General features: G+C 39.9%; 1 protein-coding gene across 1 annotated transcript in view; it reads left to right on the forward strand.

Moving 5' to 3' along the window:
* Positions 1-15,447, forward strand: part of rbm19 (RNA binding motif protein 19) — a 216,902-nt gene that overhangs the window by 96,353 nt on the left and 105,102 nt on the right. The window contains 1 exon segment of the mRNA XM_055655605.1: positions 2,801-2,921. Coding sequence (XP_055511580.1) covers positions 2,801-2,921 — 121 coding nt within the window.

Genomic DNA, 15,447 nt, shown 5'->3' on the forward strand with positions numbered 1-15,447 from the left:
TTTTGGTTAGTTTTAAGGTAGGCATCCCTTCTAGGTGAACTTGTTAAGAATATCTAAGTTAATTTCAGAAGGTACACAAAAATGCTCAGCGGGTGTAGCAGCATCTATGAAGCGAAGGAGATAGGCAACGTTTCAGGCCAAAACCCTTCTTCAGGTTGTTCTTAATATTTGTAAATGCTTGCAATGGATTTGAAGCAGATCCTAGTTTTTATTTGATGAGGTACTCTGTGAAGATCTGGAGAGTCAAAGCCAGCTTGAAGCTTGAGCAAAATACCTCCAGATTCTATTTGTTTTTGGCCCCTGTATAATATAGCGAACAAAAGTGCTTCAAGTAGGCAGTGATTAAACCATTAAGCATCATTCGCTGTGGTCAAAACTTCCCCAAGCAGCTTAACTTGACCAATTTTTAGAAGAGTCTGTTCCAGACAAAAATACTGTTTCATACAACAGTAAACCAAACCCCCCTGTGATAAATATTAAATGTGAAATATATCGTGAATCTTTAACCCATTTTAACCCTGTCCAAATATTTATCAAGGATGATATGGTTATAAAATGTAGATTGCAGTGAGCCTTTGATCTGTAATAAGCTAATAAAGAATAGATTATAATTTACACCCTAACAAAAATAACCAATGGGGAAATATAGCATATCACCCTAAACATCCTGTCAAACAATCGCGTTAAAATTGGAATATTACCATGTTATGGATGCGGTGATTGATATCACCATAAAATTAAGTATTGAAGAGTTTAAATCATTACAGACTCAAGAAGATCTTAATAGTAACAGGGAATGTCATCAAAATGTTGTGCTTGATACAACTTTAACTTCCACTCAGTTCCCAATGTTAATGTAAATGTAATGGGCCAAATTTGAAGCACCCCATACTTTGCATGGAACTACTACTGAATTGTCAAGTAGCAGACTGAAGGCTGAAGGGGTTATTGCCGTACTCTGCTATACTCAATTAACATGTCTGTCTAGGTGCCAGCTAATTTCTAGGCAGTCAAGTTTTGAAGTCTGTTCAGCAGATTAGTCATAAATTCCTGGCCGAGTTTTAGTGTAGACTTTTGGTTTCCGTTGTTCTCTGCTTAAACGTTTTCCCTAAAACCCCTTCGGTTGTTGACAATGTTCCCCAAAACCAGTATAATTTGCAGGTACCAATGAAATTCTAGATATACAGTGCATTCAGAAAGTATTCAGACCCCTTCACTTTTTTCACATTTTGTTATGTTACAGCCTTATTTTTAAATAGATTGAATTCATTTTTTTTATCATCAATCTACACACAATACCACAGAATGAAGATGCCAAAATAGGTGTTTAGGAATTTTTGCAAAGTAATTAAAAATAAATAACTGAAATATCACATTAACATAAGTATTCAGACCCTTTGCTATGACAATCTGTGGAGATGAGAGAACCTCCCAGAAGGACAGCTATATCTGCAGCACTCCATCGATCAGGCCTTTATGGTAGAGTGGCCGGACGGAAGCTACTCCTCAGTAAAAGTCACATGACAGCCCGCTTGGAGTTTGAAGGCATGAGTAACAAGATTCTCTGGTCTGATGAAACCAAGATTGAACTCTTTGGCCTGAATGTCAAGCATCATGTCTAGAGGAAACCAGGCACCGCTCATCACCTGGCCAATACCATACCTACGGTGAAGCATGATGTTGGCTGCATCATGTGTGGGGATGTTTATCAGCGGCAGGAACTGGGAGACTAGTCGGGATTGAAGGAAAGATGAACGGAGCAAAATATAGAGAGATCCTTGATGAAAGCCTGCTTCAGAGTATTTTGGACCTCAGTCTGGGGCAGAGGTTCACTTTCCAACAGGACAATGACCCTAAGCACACAACCAAGACAATGCAGGAGTGTGACAAGTCTGTGAATGTCCTTGACTGGCCCAGTTAGTCCCCGGATTTGAACCCGATTGAACATCTCTGGAGAGCCCTGAAAATAGCTGTGCATCGACGCTCCCCATCCAACCTGACAGAGCTTGAGAGGATCTGCAGAGAAGAATGGGAGAAATTACCCAAATACAGGTGTGCCGAGCTTTTAGTGTCATATCCAAGAAGACTTGAGGCTAATCGCTGTCCAAGATGCATCAACAAAGTACTGAGTAAAATCTCTGAATACTTATGTAATTGTGATATTTCAGTTATTTCTTTTTAATTACTTTGCAAAAATTTCTAAACACCTGTTTTCACTTTTTTATTATGGGGTATTGTGTGTAGATTGATAATAAAATATATATATATTTAATCCATTTTAGAATAAGGCTGTTACGTAACAAAGTGTGGAAAAAGTGAAGGCGTCTGAACACTTTCTGAATGCACTGCATGCTTTTCTAGATCAGTCAAAAGTATCAGACAGTGCATCAAGCAATTCTGATTATCCAGCAGGCTTCACTAACTCTCGCTAGTGGTAACTAATTCCAGCAGTTACATTTTTCAGTCTATTTTATTTCATACTTTATTTCTTCAGCTTAATGGTGATTTGCCATTTTACGTGACCATTTTGTTTCTTCAGCATGTTTGTACCAACGTGGTTGAATTTATAGTATGCTTCCTTGCCAATTGTGGAACAAATATTTGTTTTATGATAAGACTAAGTAGTTCTGCTCTTGCAGCTGTTTTCCATGCTAGTGTTAAACGTATTGTATGAATAGACATGTCAGTAGTTTATTTAATTGTTCTTTATGATTTGTGACGTTTCTGGGAATGGGAACAATAGTAATTAGTACAAAATGTATTGATAGGAAGTCAGAAATATCCATTTTTTTCCCTGCAGAAAGCCTTCAATGCTCTTTGCCACAGTACTCACTTGTATGGTCGACGTTTAGTACTGGAATGGGCTGACTCTGAAGATACATTGGAGGAATTACGCCGAAAAACAGCCGAGCATTACTATGGTAAACAAATTTTGTTGCAAATTAGTACTTCAACGGGTGAAAATTATTGAGATGTATTATTTAGAAAGGTATCGTAAGTCACACTGTAGGGCATTAATGGAGCGATGTAAGCAGCTTTGTGTCTGCTCCAAGTGTAAGAGAGATGGTGTGGTTGAGTTTTTGCTGGTCGGCAGAAGGAGAAAGGAAAGGAAAATATTTCTCTTGATAATGGTCCTGGGCATATTCACTCCTTCCCTTCCCATCTCTTTTGGGCTTTTATCTATTCTTCTGTCTGGTTTCCTTCTTCCTTTCCTCCCTCTTTACCCTCCCTCCATCTCACCCTCCCTCCTACTCCCCTCCCTCCCTCCTTGTCACCCTCCCTCCTCCTTCTCACCCTCCCTCCCTCCTTCTCATCACCCTCCATCTTGCGTGCCCTCCCACCCATCCAAAATCAAAATTGGTAGGCGTCAAAATCTTTGATCATTTCCTGTAATTTTGACAGCGCAGCACAAGGTAAGATTGGATAGTTGTGTCAAAAAACGATGTACCAGTCAAGGATGCTATTTGCTATTTATGCTAACTACTATACTCAAAAGAAATATTCTATTTCCACTGTTTGACTGTGCTGATAAACTCTTTGCAATTCTTTCAAACAACGTGAATCTTTATCCTCAAAGTGTGAGTGAAGTAAAATCACAAACAAAACTAGAAAACTGTAACTTTGAAGAATTGATTCAATTTATTATTAGCCTGTTTTTCTCAATTGCAAATACAGCAAAACTATCAACACCTGCTATTGTGATAGTCAAAATGACAGCAGCTTATTATTTTTGCTGGATGTATTGCTTAATGTGCAGATTCCAAAACTGCCCTCAGTGAGCCAGTCTACTCTGCCAGAGTAGGAGGAGTTGAAATATCGTGAAGTGAACTCAAGGTATTTGCAAATATGTCTTGCTTAAAATATCCTGAAAAAGTTACACTTGATGGATGAGGTCCATGATTGTTTGGTGATGTCCAAAGTCATTATTACTGCTTAGGTAAACACTCAGACTCCAAAGTAGCTGGGAGCCAAAGGCAATTAATTAATCACCGTTAACATGCACAATTAACACAATTGCAAATTAATGCATTAATCACACACACTAATGAAAAAAAAATTGCACTATTGAATTTCAACCCAACTAAGTATTTCACAGTATTTCTTGCTCGCATATGGCTTTTCACATTTCCTTGGGAGTCAGGCCATCTCTTCTACTGATCCAAACTGATTTAGTTTTGGTTATAGAGATATAGCAGGGAAATAGGTCCACCCAGTTCACAACAACCATCGATCGCCCATTCACACACGTTCTATGTTATCCTACTTTCTCATTAGGAGCAATTTTACAGAGGACAATTAACCAACAAACCCACACTTCTTTGGGATGTGAGGCAAAACTAGATGAGGAAACCTACGCAGTCACAGGGCGAACATGCAATCTACACAGACAGCATCTGTGCTCAGGATTGAATTTGGGTCTCTGGCGCTGTAAAGGGGCTGTCCCACTGCGCGACCTGATTCGCAAGTTTAGAAGAGTTTGAAAAAACGTCATGTTGAAGACCTCCTTCGATTATGTAGAAGACCTCCTTCGACTATGTAGAAGACCTCCTTCGACTATGTTGAAGACTAGCTTCGACTACATTTGATTACCTTTGACTACCCTTGATTGCCTATGAATAACATGCCGACCTACCACGACTAAACCTACGAGCAAAAAAAGTATAGATTTGTTCCATGGCGACCTTTTTTTACTCGCGGGCATATTTCAACATGTTGAAAAATACGCCGCGACCTAGCTGAGGCCTCGAGTACGCGGGGACTACCCTCAAGCATGAAGGAGAGTTACAAAGACCTCCTAGGACCTCATGTCGACCATGCTGCGAGTATGAGTCGAGGGCAAACTCACCAGAACTCGCGGATTAGGTCGCCCAAGTGAGACAACCCCTTAAAAGGCACCAGCTCGATCAGCTGCACCACTGTGCTGCCCAATAAATTAGTTGAAGCTTGACTACAACCAGCACCAAAAGTATAGGCCTTACCAATGTAATCATCAGATTATTGTGAAGACTACCAGTTTGCTACTTACTACCAAATCCCTGACCTGTACGTTTACTGCAAAATCAATCTATGTTGTGATATCTAATACTTTAATCAAATATACCATAATGGCAATAACCAGAACTGAACGGCAGTTGAAGATGCAAGAGACTGCGGATGCTGGAGTTTGGAGCAATAAGCAATTTTCTGGGGGAATTCCACAGGTCGAACAGCATCTGTGAGGTTGAGGGGGTAGAAATTGTCATTGTTTTGGGTCGAAATCCTGCATCATGACTTGCATGCAGTTGCCTTTCATCAAAAGCCTGCAACAAATGTTTGCAGTCCACTAACCACTTACAGACAATCAACAAAACCATTATTTATCAGACTAAAAACAATAAAATTTCAAGATCTGACAGATTATAAAACTATCCAAATTATGTTCAAGGCAGCTAATCAGCAATTGCCTTGTAATATCCAGGGGTTGTTCCAACGGAGAGAAAGCAAAACAACCTGAGAGGAACCTATATATTCGAAAAACCGGCAATAAGAACTAATGCAAAACTCCATTGTGTTACAGCAAAGGGTGTTAGTCTCTGGAATAACTGCCATGATGAGCTAAATAAATGTAAGACTCTATTCAAACTAAAAACACTCTTCAGAAACAAAAGATTGAATGGTTATGAGCTGGACCAGTGATTTTCTTTTCTGTTTGGTTATTTCTTGTTCAACAGATTTTGGGTCCATTTGTTCCCATTATTTTATTTTTCAATGAAAATGTATAGAAAATAAGAGGGGGTAGGACCAGAAAAGTTTTCGAACTTCTTTTTGCCCCTTTTGAGCATGAACGATGTTACTTGTATTATTTGTGTTACTTATTTGTTTGTTTTCCTTTGTGTTTTATTTTCTTTTTTTATTGCTTACAAGTTTATTTGTGTTTGTATTTTTTAACATGTTCAATAAATTAATAAAGTAAAGTAAGTAAAACTAACGTGATTGTTTTCATAGAAACATAAAAACATAGAAATTAGGTGCAGGAGTAGGCCATTCGGCCCTTCGAGCCTGCACCGCCATTCAATATGATCATGGCTGATCATCCAACTCAGTATCCCGTACCTGCCTTCTCTCCATACCCTCTGATCCCCTTGGCCACAAGGGCCACATCTAACTCCCTCTTAAATATAGTTTCAAGGTTCTTTTCCAACCTCTAGCATCTCCATGGAATTTATTTATTTGATACTATATGATATGATTTGATATGTTGAACATCTGCTACTTTCCTGTGCTATCAAGCCAAATACATTTATTATGTTCCCAACAAACCACAGTATTACACGATATATTTTGGAAAATAAATATCACCAGTATGTTATTGGTAATTTTTATTTGTTTAGGCCTTAATATATGGAGTATTCATTTTTTTCATGGCTCTGATTATACAGTGTACCATTCCCATTACTCGGGTAAGGAAAATAAGAGATCATTATGATTTCTCTCTCTTCCACGTGTATCCATTTATACAAAAAGAAGGGCCATATATCTATGCGAAGAAGGGTTCTGACCCAAAATGGTGTCTGTCCATTTCCTCCACAGATGTTACCTGACCCATTGAGTTCCTCTAGCACTTTGTGTTTTATACTGCAATCCAACTTCACCTCTCCATTGAAGCCAAGAACTTCCAACTCCAGCTGAAAATGGAAAACTATTATAGACAATAGGTGCAGGAGTAGGCCATTCAGCCCTTCAAGCCAGCATCGCCATTCAATGTGATCATGGCTGATCATCCCAAATCAGTATCCCGTTCCTGCCTTCTCCCCATATCCCCTGACTGCGCTACCTTCGAAGCCATATCTAGCTCTCTCTTGAAAGTATCCAGAGAGCCGGCCTCCACCGCCCTCTGAGGCAGAGAATTCCACACTCACAACTCTCTGTGAGAAAAAGTGTTTTCTCGTCTCCGTTCTAAATGGCTTACCCCTTATTCTTAAACTTAATCGGGAACATGTTTCCTGCCTCTAGCGTGTCCAAACCCGTAATAATCTTATATGTTTCAATAAGATCCCTTCTCATCCTTCTAAACTCCAGAGTATACAAGCCCAGCCGCTCCATTCTCTCAGCATATTACAGTCCCGCCATCCTGGGAATTAACCTTGTAAACCTACGCAACACTCCCTCAATACCAAGAATGTCCTTCCTCAAATTAGGGGACCAAAACTGCACACAATATTCCAGGTGAGGTCTCACTAGGGCCCTATACAACGGCAGGAGGACCTCTTTGCTTCTATACTCAAACCCTCTTGTTATAAAGGCCAACATGCCATTCGCTTTCTTCACTGCCTGCTGTACCTGCATGCTTACTTCCACTGCCTGCTGTACCTGCATGCTCACTTTCATTGACTGATGAACAAGAACTCCCAGATCCTGTTGTACTTCCCCTTTTTCCAACGACATAATTTAGATAGTAATTTGCCTTCCTGTTTTAGCTACCTAAGTGGATAACCTCACATTTATCTACATTAAACTGCATCTGCCATGCATTTGCCCACTCACGCATCCTGTCCAAGTCGCCCTACATTCTTATCTTGCTTCTCTCAACAATTTCATTTGTTACCATTTTGTGCTATTATCTAAAAGCCCTGTCCCACTGTATGAGTTCATTCAAAGAGTTCTCCTTAGTTTGCCCTGATTCGAACTCGGAGATTTACGGTAATGGCCGCTCGTAGGTACTCTGGGCCCTTGTGGACATTTTTTAACATGTTGAAAAATCTTCACGAGTCTTCCCGAGCTTACTGTGTTTCCCGAGTACCTGCCGTTAGCGTTACGAGCCACTATGAGGCGTCCCCGAGCTCCGACATATCTACTATGTTAATTCTCCGTGCTTACTACGAGTTAGATTTTTTTTTAATACTCGGGAGAGCACTTGAATGAACTCGTACAGTGGGACAGGGCTATTAATATATGCAGTCTCTATATATTAAATCTCTCTTCCAAATCCACCTTCCCACTTCTGAAGATTGCTGATCTCTTCCCATAACACTGTTTTTTCTACTCAATTCAGTATTGGCTCTAAAGCCCTAATCAGCATTGGAAATCATATAGTTTGAGTTGACCCACAGAGTCATCTGCAAAACACAGCACATTCCCAGCTCTCTTTCCAACCCTGATTAAGAATGATTTATGGAGCTTTGAACTGATTTTGTGATTCACTCCATGGTTGGTTTGTATTCACCCTGAGTAATAACTTGGAGCGTTGCACTCCTAAATGCATCCTCCAACCTGAGAGTTGTAACTTCTTCTTCTTAGGCGCGTCCTCAGGATTCACATTTTCTTTCTTTTCTCATGGTTTTGTAGGTTTAGAATTGGCTAATGAGACTAAAGGGGAAATTACATTTTTCTGACACTTAAATAATTATTTGTGCTTATGATGCATGAATTCAAGGTTCTCCTTACCATTCCAGATGCCCCTTCTCCATTTTGAGTGGTGATGGACCGAAGGTCCCCAATTGGCTGTTGGGGATGTTGTAGTTCTTCAGGGAAACTTGTGAACATATCCTTGAGCCTTTTTTTTAAAGTTCCCAGTAATCCCCTCGTATGACCAAGCTCCTTCAGTGAATTTGGAAGATTTTGCAGACACAGCATTAGTCCCTTTTACAGTCCCTTGAGATGTATGTTGTGAAGTCTGAGAAGCATGAAGAAGGGCAGAATTCACTTTTTGTCTTCATCCACTCGTGACTACTTTCTCAGTCATTATATCTGTCATGCTAGTACGCTCCATGTAAACTCTTACTGTTTTACCCCTTGCCTTATTTGAAAGTCTTCAGTTGCCAACCTCCACGTTGTTCCGTTATTCTTGCATAGTATTCACTTTATTTGCTCTGCCTTTTCATGTAGTCTTCACAGAAATGTAAATGTTGAAATCTGATATGCATATACCATTTATATAATGTTTAGGCTTTCGTCTATCTAGTTAGCTATTGGCTTTCTTTGAAGGCCAGCCATTAGACCTAATGCAAACTGCCCAATTTGCTACTCGGGAAGGATTTGTTGAGTTTGCGTGTTGTCATTATTTTTTGGGCAATTATGCACAATGTTCCTGTTGAAGTGTTCAGCACACCATCAAACATGAATACTTATGTTTCACTGAAATCGTCTTGAATTTATAATTCAGGAAAGGCAGTACTTTAAACTCCAAGAGTTACTCTTGTGTTGCATTCTGAATGCATGAATTCCTTAAAGGGCTTTATCATAATTATATCGCTCCTCATTCCTGGAGTTCAGCTCCCGCAAATGAAACACTGACTCATGCAGGGTTGTAAACGTGTAGTCTGACAACAAAAACTCACTGGAGGGGTTAACTAAGTTGTTGAGGGAATAGGTCAAAGTATCATCACCAGAAAATGTTCACCATGGGATAACACAAAGGTGAAGAAAATAAGGGTTGATGAGAATGGCAGAGATGGATCCTTGTCGTTTCCAGAGATAATAGGATGGGTAAAAGAGTTATTGTTTTGAGATTGATAGATAGGAGTTGAAACAAGCTAAGGCATTTCCTAAATGTGAGGATGATGGAGTAAATGTGTTGAAGGATGATAATGTAGTTCACGGTCAGAGGCTGCAGAGCAGTCACAGAGGGCAGGAATGAATGATGCTGCATGCTGATGTCCTTTGTGATTTTCATAAGCACTATTTTGCTATAAGGGTGATGTCAGTAATCCGATTACAGTGAGGGGGATATAGACCGGTGACATGGTCATATTCTTGAGAGGGGGTTGATGATGGTTAACGCTATTATTCATGGATAGTTAGTGATAGAGAGTGGATGTGGTATATGTCTCTTAGCTATTAAAGAAAAAGCTGCTTTAAAATTAGTATGTTGCAACTACCTTCAGAATCCAAGACACTTGGTTGCTTACTGCAACACTGTTCCCTTTGTTGGCAGATTCAATTGAAGACAACTACCATAATAAGCAGTTGTGTTCTTGTGGTTGATTAAGATCTGATTGTGTTTTCACTGATTTTGTGAAATTCTACTCTCAACTAGTTTAAAAGTGTCCACAATACGCTATACAGGCAATGGAGTGGGATACACACAGTCCAAGGCTCTGGAAAAGATTGGTTGAGTGTACAAATTGAAAAAGCATGGTATAAGACATTCATCAAAACTAAAATAATAATACATACAACAAAGGGCTCAAAATGAGATTGCAGGAAGCTCTCAAATTCTATAAAGTGAAAGAAGCATTTAGTGTTTATTTGGCATATTTGGACAAGTTCTTCGAGGTCAACAACATGATAGAAAATCTGTAGGTGAAAATGCTGAAGGAAGCGGCACTGAAATTTTTGAGGAAAGACCAGCAACCTTTGTGGTACAGGTTGGCTACAATATATAGTAAAACTCCGATAATCCGCTAACCAACTGTTCGGAAATACTCAAGGTTGGACATGAGCTGACCAAGTAATGTCTGTTGTGTCTCTTTCACTCGTTTTTAATTTACTTGTTTGCTGGGAATGTTATTACAATTATGTGTAACATCCCAAAACAAAGTATTAAAGCTAAATGGTGGATTAACTCAGCGGGTCAGGCAACATCTGTGAAGGGCGTGGATAGACAATATTTCAAGTGCCAACATGAAACGTTACCTATACATTTTCTCTACAGATGTTGCCTGACACTCTTGAGTTACTCCAGCACTTTGTGTTTTGCTCAAGATTCCAGCATCTCAATTTCTGGGGTGTTGATATGAAAAACATTTAAAAAAATACTGGGGTGTTGATATGAAAAACATTCAACTCAGCAATGTCCTGATTGTAGTATATTACTGGAGTTGCAACACTCGTGTTTGGCAATGTCAATCCGAGCAGTTTCACTGCTGCTAGTTTCATTGAACTATTTTAGTATTAAACCTTTGCCATATTAGTTGGATACTTTCCATGTACATCCAGTGTCCTGAGGGGATTAGGGAAAGAAGTACTTGCCAAATTAATGAGAATATAGACCAACAAAACTACTGGACTTTATGGTACACGTGTAGGAAAGAACAGCAGATGCTGGTTTAATCCAAAGATGGACAGAAAAAGCTGGAGCGAAGGAATGGGTGCCGTTTCGGGTCTCGACCTGAAACGACACTCATTCCTTCTCTCCAGACATGCTGCCTGTTCCACTGAGTTACTCTAGCTTTTTGTGTCTATTGATGGTCTACATGTTTGACATCTAAAAGATAGTCATAGAGATTGAGAAATTATTCCTTAATTATTCCTCTCATAAATGGAAAACAAAGTCATCTTCCACAGTGGGAAAGTCTCATTAGAATGATATGGGTCTTTGGTAAGACTCCTTGGAGAATTAGAAACAGTTTTGATGTCCTTAATAAAATGTAAAATTGCCTTAGAAGCCGTGCAATGGGAGAAGTAATTGTCTTATGAGGGAAGGTTGAACAGATGAGTCAAAATGCTTCATGGAATTTAGAAGAATAGGAAAAGCTCTCATTGTACTGTAAAGGTCCCCTGAAGGACCACATCTAGTTAGATGCTAATTAGTTGGAGGATTAGTTAAAGACGATTGTCCCCCTGCTGAAGGAATCCAGACACAGGAGAAAAAGTGGGATGAAAAACTAAAACTGGGATGAAGAGGAGTTTGTTTCTTCTGCTGGTTGTGATTTTTTTTTTTAACTTTACTGCCACAGAGAATTATGGTTGCAGAATCATTAAAATAAAGCTGCAAATTTGGGATTTGTGGATTTAAGGCGTTTTGGTGATCCAGTCAGGAAAATGGAGATGAAGTCTAAAATCAGTGATCCATTAAATAACTGCATCTCTGAAATGACTTGAGGGACCTTGTACCTGCTTCTGCATAAGTTTGTGTTCTTACTAAATAAAGGACAATGCAATAGACTATAGACTAAGTGGGACCCATTGGGTCCCAGTCACACGGGAGGCCTGGTTCCCCCAACGCAATCCATTCCCCAACGCAATATTCCACCATTCACTGTTCTCCCAACGCAACCCGTTCTACCAAAGCAATATTCCACCACACAGAGGAGGGGGGAGGGAGGGTGTGGGAGAGGGAAGTTGGGGTGGGGGGGGGGGGGGGGGGTGTGGGCTCACACTCTGCTCACCCAGCACCTTCAGCTTTTGGCCTCACGCAGCAGATCTCGGTTCAACTCAGCAGCTTCCTGCTGGTCGCTGCAGAAGCAGCCCACAAGTCTGACTCTCCGCAAGCTACTCAACACACTGCGCCCCTTCAGCTTATTATTCTCGCCACGTTATTGACAGCGGGTTCCAGAAGGGGCGGTTTTTATGATTTTTAAACCTTCATAAGTATTGTACTATTTCACCGAACAGAACAAAACTTATTTGACGCAGCAGAGGAGAATGGTGGGTAAGGTGGCGAAAAATCGTAGCGCTATGGGGGATCGTTTTTGCGCAAATTTAATTACAACGCAGACCGGAAGTGGTCAAGATGAGATTTTTAGTAATAGTATAGATGGATGGATGGATAGATGGAAGATAGATAGTGTGGCTCTTCTGAAAATGCAGAAATAGTTTCAAGTGAAGGTGAAAGAAATCCTGGCATGCGAGTAAACCTGCTATTTAACATGCCCGGTGGGTGCAGCAAGGTGAATTATAATGCTACGTTTGCAGAATGTTGTAGATGGAAAGACTGCACATAAAGTCTGAATTCACTTTCAGAACAAACTTCTTTAATACAAATTGGCCAACAGCAAAGTTACTCATCCTTGAACAATTGGTCTTCAGTCCAAAGAGTCCATTGTTTTAATAATTTTTATGTAGTTTCCCCCGTTCTCCCGACCCAGCATGCACTGTGAACCAGGAGTGAGCTAAACTTTTTTTTGCACAGTCGTGCTTAAGCGTTTGGTGTGCTATATAAGCCGTGTGCGGTACTACCCGTCAGTCTGAGATAGGGGTTTGTCTGGGTAAATAGTCTTGAGATCATTCTCGTTTTTTTAGCCTGCAGCTTATGGTTGAAGTCAGTACTAACTCATTCCAACCAGACTTCGAGATCTATCGATTCAGCTTTGTATGCATCCTGCTGTTTCCGTTACCAAATGGAATCCATACAGTGTCAGGTAACCGTAACATTAGCAGGCGACATCTTCAAAATTCCCATTCCAACTATAATGCAAGTATAGCAAAGAACCTCAGGAATTACTATGATGAAAGACCTAAAGGTCAAGAGTTGTTCAACCTTCGAGAAACAAAATTTACAGCGATATTATGAGTGCATCAAGTAGTTTATGCAATTTGATTTTCATGCTAAATCTTAATCATGAAAGAAGATACAATTGTTTTAAATGTGTGTATGGTCCGTTTATTCGTTATCGCATGTTATCAACACTGGAAGTTTGGGTAATAGAGTAAGAAACAATGATGTTTTGTGGGGAACTAAATAGGAGAGCTGTATATTGTGACTGTGGATCCACTTCTATAATTTCTGATGTATGATTAGACACCTGTATTTTTCTTTTACCCTTTATGTATTACATAACAATAGTGATTCAAGCTTTCAGTCTTTAGACTCCAGGGAGTCTGATGGTTGCCACGAGGACATTTTGTGAAGGCAGAGCTAAATTACTATTGACTTGTTCTTGTGGTGTACTGCCAACATTTCAGTCCTTTGCTGCCAACAGCCATCTGCAGTCTCCTGCCAGGTGAAATCTGGAAATGATTGTGGAGGATGCTGTTGCTCGCAGCATTGATCAAAGTATTAACACACACGATAAAAAATTATACAACCAGGCACTGGGAATGAGAAAAAATAAAAAATGCAACAGAGGAGGAAGTTTGACATGATTGTTTATTCCAAAGGAGAAAGTACTATTTCTCCTCCCTTGCAATATATTTAATAATGTGAATTTCAACATAGCTTATTTCAGTTACTATTACCTGTCCATTTGCTATAATTTTCATGAAAGAGAGCATGGTCTGTACAGCAAAACAGAAAATGTCAGAAGTCCATGTCAAGCAGCATTTGACAAACCATGTTGTGCTGATAATTCCATGCCAGTTCCATGGAGAAACGTTTAGCTCTCTGTTGGTTAATCTGACTTCCCACTTGTCTGAACTCTGGGAGTAGAATGAAGTCAAGCAGAACTGAGAAGCATGATTTACACTGTTTTTGATCACCCTTCAGTTTTATATGCATAGTGAGATCCCATTCATTTGGGGTAATTGAATTGGAGTACAAACATTGACACAAGTAAGAACTCAAGTGAGTTTTTATTTTACTCAATCTCTATAACTGAACTGTAATCTTGTGAAAATATGTTAATTTTTTTCCCATATTTTCTTTACTTAAATCTCTCACTTATCCTTTATTGGCTGATTGTCAAAGACAAGGGTGCCACGTTGGCACAGCTGTAGAGTTGCTGCCATACAGCGGCCGGGACCCAGGTTCGATCCTGACCATGGGTGTTCTCCGTATGGAATTTATGCGTTCACCCCGTGACCTGCATGGGTTTCCCCCAGGTACTCCAGTTTCTTCCCACACTCCAAAGACGTGCAGGATTGTAGGTTAATTGGCTTTGGTAAAAAATTGTAAATTGTCCCATGTGTGTGTGATCGTGTTAATGTATGGGGGTAGCTGGGTGGTGCAGACTCGGTGGGCCAATGGCCCTATTTCCTCACTGTATCTCTAAACAAAACTAAAACCTCTTGGAAATGGTTAAAACCTTTGACAGAGGTCCAGCATCTCCAGTTTCACTTTCTTGAGTCCATCACCACTTTGCCACTTACAGACTGCTCTGCTTCACGGAATATTCATATCAGTGTGGCCTGGAGTTCATTCTGACCTGCAGAGCTGCAGATGGTTAGTTCAGATGCTGTACCTATACTGTAGGGATGAGTACAAAAACTGTCGAGATTGGCATGATGATGCCCATTGCTTAAAGAAAGTGACTTCAGCACATTATTAATCTGTTACAGCCAGAGATACAGCCTGACTTGCTAAATATTTTCAGCATTTTGTATTTCTTTTCAATGTTCAGTATCAGCAATATTTTGCTTTTTTACTGTTGTGTGAACTAAGAAATGGTTCCATCTATTCACTGGTGTATGTAATAGTTTATATATATATATATGTGAAAAGTATTGCATGTAGCACAGATTTTGTGTTGGACATTATTGTTTTCTTTCTCTTGTCTCATCTCTGTCCCCATGCTAAAGACTCAAAACCATAAGAAATATGCGCAGTGGACCATAATCTCCTATTTCACCATCGGTAAAATTATGGTCATTCCTCTACCTCGAGTCTGCATTGCTTTCTGATGTTTTTCCCCTTGCCCTCGATTCCCTTTTCCATGCATCCTGGCCTTGAATGTACTCAACATTAAAGTTTCCATATTTCTCTGCAACAGAGAGTTCCAAAGATTCAGTCTGAGTGAAACAATCTCTCTGTATCTCAGTACTTCTATACACTCCATCAAGAGGAAGCAGTGGTAGTCAATCTCAGGTTTT

This window comes from Leucoraja erinacea, chromosome 25, assembly GCF_028641065.1.
Source record: "Leucoraja erinacea ecotype New England chromosome 25, Leri_hhj_1, whole genome shotgun sequence".
NCBI classification, from domain to species: Eukaryota; Metazoa; Chordata; class Chondrichthyes; order Rajiformes; family Rajidae; genus Leucoraja; species Leucoraja erinaceus.